The 4,967-nt window shown below is 47.6% G+C and overlaps 1 protein-coding gene across 1 annotated transcript in view; it reads left to right on the top strand.

The window, feature by feature from the left end:
* The window catches only part of LOC103380304 (filamin-C-like), a 25,865-nt gene continuing 20,898 nt past the window's right edge, over positions 1–4,967 (top strand). Inside the window, exons 1-2 of the mRNA XM_025056353.1 lie at positions 1–1,054; positions 3,321–3,569. Of these exons, the coding sequence (XP_024912121.1) occupies positions 691–1,054; positions 3,321–3,569 (613 nt within the window). The 5' untranslated portion in view covers positions 1–690. The remainder of the gene's footprint in view (positions 1,055–3,320; positions 3,570–4,967) is intronic.

Below are 4,967 nucleotides of genomic sequence, written 5' to 3'. Positions count from 1 at the left end.
TTTCTTAGCTCAATTGTTCAACCACTTGGACCCTGAGTGCGACACACACATTCACAACAATCGGTAAGTCACAGCCCCCCCAGCGCCCAAATAGGCGCTCCTAAAAATAAGCAGCATGCATGGAGCGTGGCGCATCTGTTGCGCTGCCGCAGCTCTGACCAATCCCCGTCCCATCCTCTCCGTAAACCGACCCCGGCTGCCGTTATCCCTATGGATGAACAAATAGACTATGATCACAGCGGCTGAGTGACGCGGCCCTGGCTCCTTTATAAACCCAAGTCCTGCCTCTCTCGACAGTCAAGTCAAACAGTCTCAGTGCTGGTCCAGCTCTGCTGACACCAAAAAACCTTCTACTTTCCAAACTCAACTCTACTCGGGGCCATATTAAAAAAGAAAGGAAGGACCTATCAAGAAGGTGCCAATTAAAAGAGAGAGCAGCAGCTGCCTTGCGCGTTACGTCGGATAAATTCATCCATCACTGGCCTGACAGAGGCGAACTCTTCGCAAGGGCATCCGAAAAAAAAAAAAAAAAAAAAAAATCTCCAGGCTGCTTATCAAACTCCTCCGAGTTTGAACTTTCCTCCGCTTGTCATCCACCTGCGAAAGTTTTTTTTTTTTGCGCTGCGCCGAGCGCACAATTCAACAGGCGAGTGTCACCGCGGTATAAAAGTGGAGACGGAAAACGCCATCATGATGAGCAATAACTACAGCGACGAGCCGCAGCATTACCAGGCCACCGACTTTGGGGAAGAGGACGACGAGATGCCAGCCACGGAGAAGGACCTGGCCGAGGACGCGCCATGGAAGAAGATCCAGCAGAACACCTTCACCAGGTGGTGCAACGAGCACCTCAAGTGCGTCAACAAGACCGTCACCGACCTGCAAAGGGATTTTACTGATGGGCTAAAACTCATTTCACTGCTGGAGGTTCTGAGCCAGAAGAAAATGTACAAAAAGCACCACGTCAGGCCCAACTTCCGTCAGATGAAGCTGGAAAATGTTTCAGTGGCGCTGGAGTTTCTGGACAGAGAGCACATCAAACTGGTTTCGATTGGTAAGTCATCCAAACCCTGCTCTTTAATGCTCTGCTTTCAATGGAAACAATTCAGCTGTGACCTGCACACAAGGAGGCTGCCAGGCTATTATTAGAGAGGACCCTGTAGTATGAAGGAGGCATCTATGATAGCTGCCACTGACAGTGTGTGTGTGTGTGTGTGCGTGCCCTGATCCAAATGACAGGCATTACTTGGATGTTAAAGGGATAAGCCATTTACAATGGAACTATTTTATGCCACATGATATTTTAATATTGGTCATATCCTCACCAACACAAACCCATTCTGGAGCTGCTGGCCTGCTACGTTATCAGCCTCTGTTTCAGCCACAGTGAGACATGGCTTTTCACAGGCCTCCGGGGAGCAGAGGTCAACAGCTTATCCTGGAAAGTTACTGCAGAGGTGAGGTCATTAACTCACCGTGTCACACTCACAGCCAAGGACCTGAAGTATGTCCTGCAGCAAAATGATGGTCAACTATGAACTGGAAATTCACCAAGACGGTGCTAATGAGAATGACGCAGTTCATTAATTTGGTCAGCACACATACTCACATGGATGCCACCGGCTCATAGCTGGACGGTCAGGGGTCACCATGACACACCAGGGGCTTCTTTACAGCCAATTACCTGCTAGACTGTGAGGATAATATCCTACGGGACTTAAAGGATCCGACTGATAGGCACCGATAGCTGAAGCTCATGTGACTCACAGTCAGTCACAAGAGGAAACCACATCCCCAACACTGTTCGTAAAAAACACAGGAGAGAATATGAGCCTGATACAAAATGTCTAAGAGTTATGAATTCATGACGAGTACGTTGTCTTAACATGACAACGGTTATTAAACTTTCGGTTGTCCTGTTTTGGAAACCTGTCATGCTTCCACACACACATGGGTGAAATTCCTGGCATGGTTGAGGCTTTGGCCGATGCACTGTGAAGGCCGCAGTCTGTCACCCTGGTCATGCTCTGCCTGTGTGTGTGTGTGTGTGTGGAGGCCAAAGGTGACGATCACAGATATCACCTCAGTGTCTCTTAGGTGTGTGTGTGTTTCCAGGATAGTGTGACCAGAGCTGTGATGTCATGCCTGTGGCACATTTACCATAGCAGTACAGACAGTAGGTCAGACTATTCTGACATAAACAGGACATGATAATAGAGGTCTCAGCTTTTATCAGCGCCCTCCCTAGGTGCTCTAGATGTGGTTCAGAGCAGCACATTAAATGATGCCTCTGCCTCTAAAAAAAAAACAAAAGATGGCTGAGATGCACATATGTCACAGCGTGTAACTAGATGCCGTATGATGGATGTCCATTTGCCTACACAGTTGCCCATAAAGTGGGACACAGCAGGATCCAAATCACACCGTGTCACATCATGCCCACCTGCCTGTGCCAGTCAAGCGGGTTCACATCAAACACGGGCGGTCTCCGATAGAGGCCACTGATCTATGAGCACAGAAACAGCCTGAAGAAATGCCTCACGATAAACAGCTTGATCAAAGTCTCTCCCTTAATAAAGCCTTACTGAATGTTCTCACTCACACATTGTGAAGTTAAAGTTTACCACTCTTTTTTTTTGGGGCTCGAAGGGCTGAATTTCTAAATAGGAATAGATTAGAAAATGGCTTATTTGACAAAACTTTCCTTGGAGGACTTCAGGAAAGTAGCCGTGCGCTCCCTGTCAGTGCAGCTAATCTCTGTCTTTTTGATTTATCACACCACAGTGCTATAAGTTTTAGAGGTAATTGAAGTCCATTTGGTATTTATGCAGAGAGGCCTCCACTTCCACATATCCTCAGCTGTCACTGTCTCGAGTACCATTGTGACTGGATGACAGATTGTCAGGGGTCCTCAGCCAGACAGCTGTCCAAGAGAAAGGGGCTAGGGGGGGGAAGCAGCATGGAGCATTAGATTCCTGTCTCCTCAGCAGTCAATCATTATTGTTTATATTTCTGCTCAGAATTGTAGGGTCAAGTGTGCAGCTCGGGCTATAACATGGTTATATTTATGATGAAAAAATATGTGCATAATTTAGTGTTACACATTTAGTGTCTCGGATCTTTCGCCAACATCCCAAGGGAAGATGTGTGGGTACAGCAACCACCCAGATATGGGATTTAAACTAACTGGCTATAAGTCGGCACCATTCTCCCCAAGGGTTCCATGAGCAATTAAGAATGAAAATGCAAATTGCTGCCATAAGACATGATGCATTACGTTAACTTAAAAAAAAAAAAATCTCTGTACTGTCCCACTGCAGATAGCAAAGCCATAGTGGATGGGAATCTAAAGCTCATCCTGGGTCTTATCTGGACTCTCATCCTCCACTACTCTATCTCCATGCCCATGTGGGACGACGAGGATGATGAGGAGGCCAAGAAGATGACCCCCAAGCAGCGCTTGTTGGGCTGGATCCAGAACAAGGTGCCTCAACTGCCCATCACCAACTTCAACCGTGACTGGCGAGATGGCAAGGCCCTGGGAGCTCTGGTGGACAACTGTGCTCCTGGTAAGAAGCTTCAAGTGGCTTCACTCTGAGTCACAATATATGCATGAACTGTTGACAGCCTGTGTATTTGCGTTTTCCTTGGTTGCCGTGGAGCCTAGGGTCAGGCATGCGTCAATCAGTATATTTAAAAGAGTATCAGCTTCTCGGGAGAATTTGTCTCCTTCGCTGCTCATCTAGAACTGAGGAGTGTATATCCTCCAAATATTCTGAGCGAGCGCACACAGGTTCATATGTCAGCTGGTGTAATCTGCCTCTGGAGAGCAGGGGTTGTGTCAGTGTGGGCAGAAGAGAGGCTGCTGATGGCGGCCGGACGTCCCTGCCAGTTGTCTCACAGTGACTGAAGCTTTCACTCGTACTTTTTGCGTCCCCCGAGGCTGAGAACTAGCTGGGGCCTGGCTTCAGCGATTATAGTCCTGCTGCTGAACAACACCCCCTAATTTGGGCACCATTTCTCTTCTTCTCTGTGGAGGGTGGGTGCTTGGCTCTGCATCAAAATGCAGAGTTATCTGTCACTGGGAGGTTCCAAAGCCTCTCACACAAAGACTACAAAATCTGAGTGACTGCCAGGTAAAACTTCTCTTCTTGCCAACATGCAAAGTCCACTCCTGACCAGGTTCCACTGAATGATGGACGAGCCGCGGGAGAAGGACAGCAACGCCACGGTTAACTGTGTTTACAGAGGAGACACATCTTTCAAACACTGCTGCTGCTGCTGCTGCACTGACCATACAAGGTGCTGCTTTGGGTACTGCAGCTCTTACAAAACAGCAGGCTAACACACCAAAGTGACTGAATTTCAAATGTGTAATGCAGCTTCCAATGTGCAAAACCAGTGAGTTGGCCAAAAACAGAAAGATGCACATCTTTTAAAGTAGACAGTTATAGCCCAGGCCTGCTGCCTGTATTACCACACTGGTGCTGCAGTTTCACTCCAGAGCCGGCATCAATTAGGAGCAAATGACTTACCAACATAATACTGTAGTTTTCTGCAGCATTGTCCCCACTGACAGCTTTATACAGACATCCTTTGATAATTATGCCGCACACACTTCTTCTTGGCAACTGCTTGTGAAGCTGTCCAGTGTATATTAATTGGATAATAATTTTCTATTGTGCGTCTGTGCGAACCTGACGAGAGAGCCGCTCCTCCATCGCCCGCAATAATCCAATTTAGGCATTAGCATTACCGAGGCAGCGAGAGACGCTTTAGACTTTAGAAAGTTAGATACTGTCAAGGTTATTTGGAGAGGCACCTCTGAGTTGGCAGTGTGGAGGAAATAAGGGCTTTATTATAGCGACTACATCGTAACACGGCCTGCATTTGACTGCGCACAGTCGTGTAATCTGTCTTTTGCACTCTGTCAGGTTTATGTCCTGATTGGTCGGAGTGGGACCCAA

This window comes from Cynoglossus semilaevis, chromosome 6 (genome assembly GCF_000523025.1).
Source record: "Cynoglossus semilaevis isolate Cse_v1.0 chromosome 6, Cse_v1.0, whole genome shotgun sequence".
Lineage (NCBI taxonomy): Eukaryota > Metazoa > Chordata > Actinopteri > Pleuronectiformes > Cynoglossidae > Cynoglossus > Cynoglossus semilaevis.
This window is presented reverse-complemented; position numbering and strand designations above follow the sequence as displayed.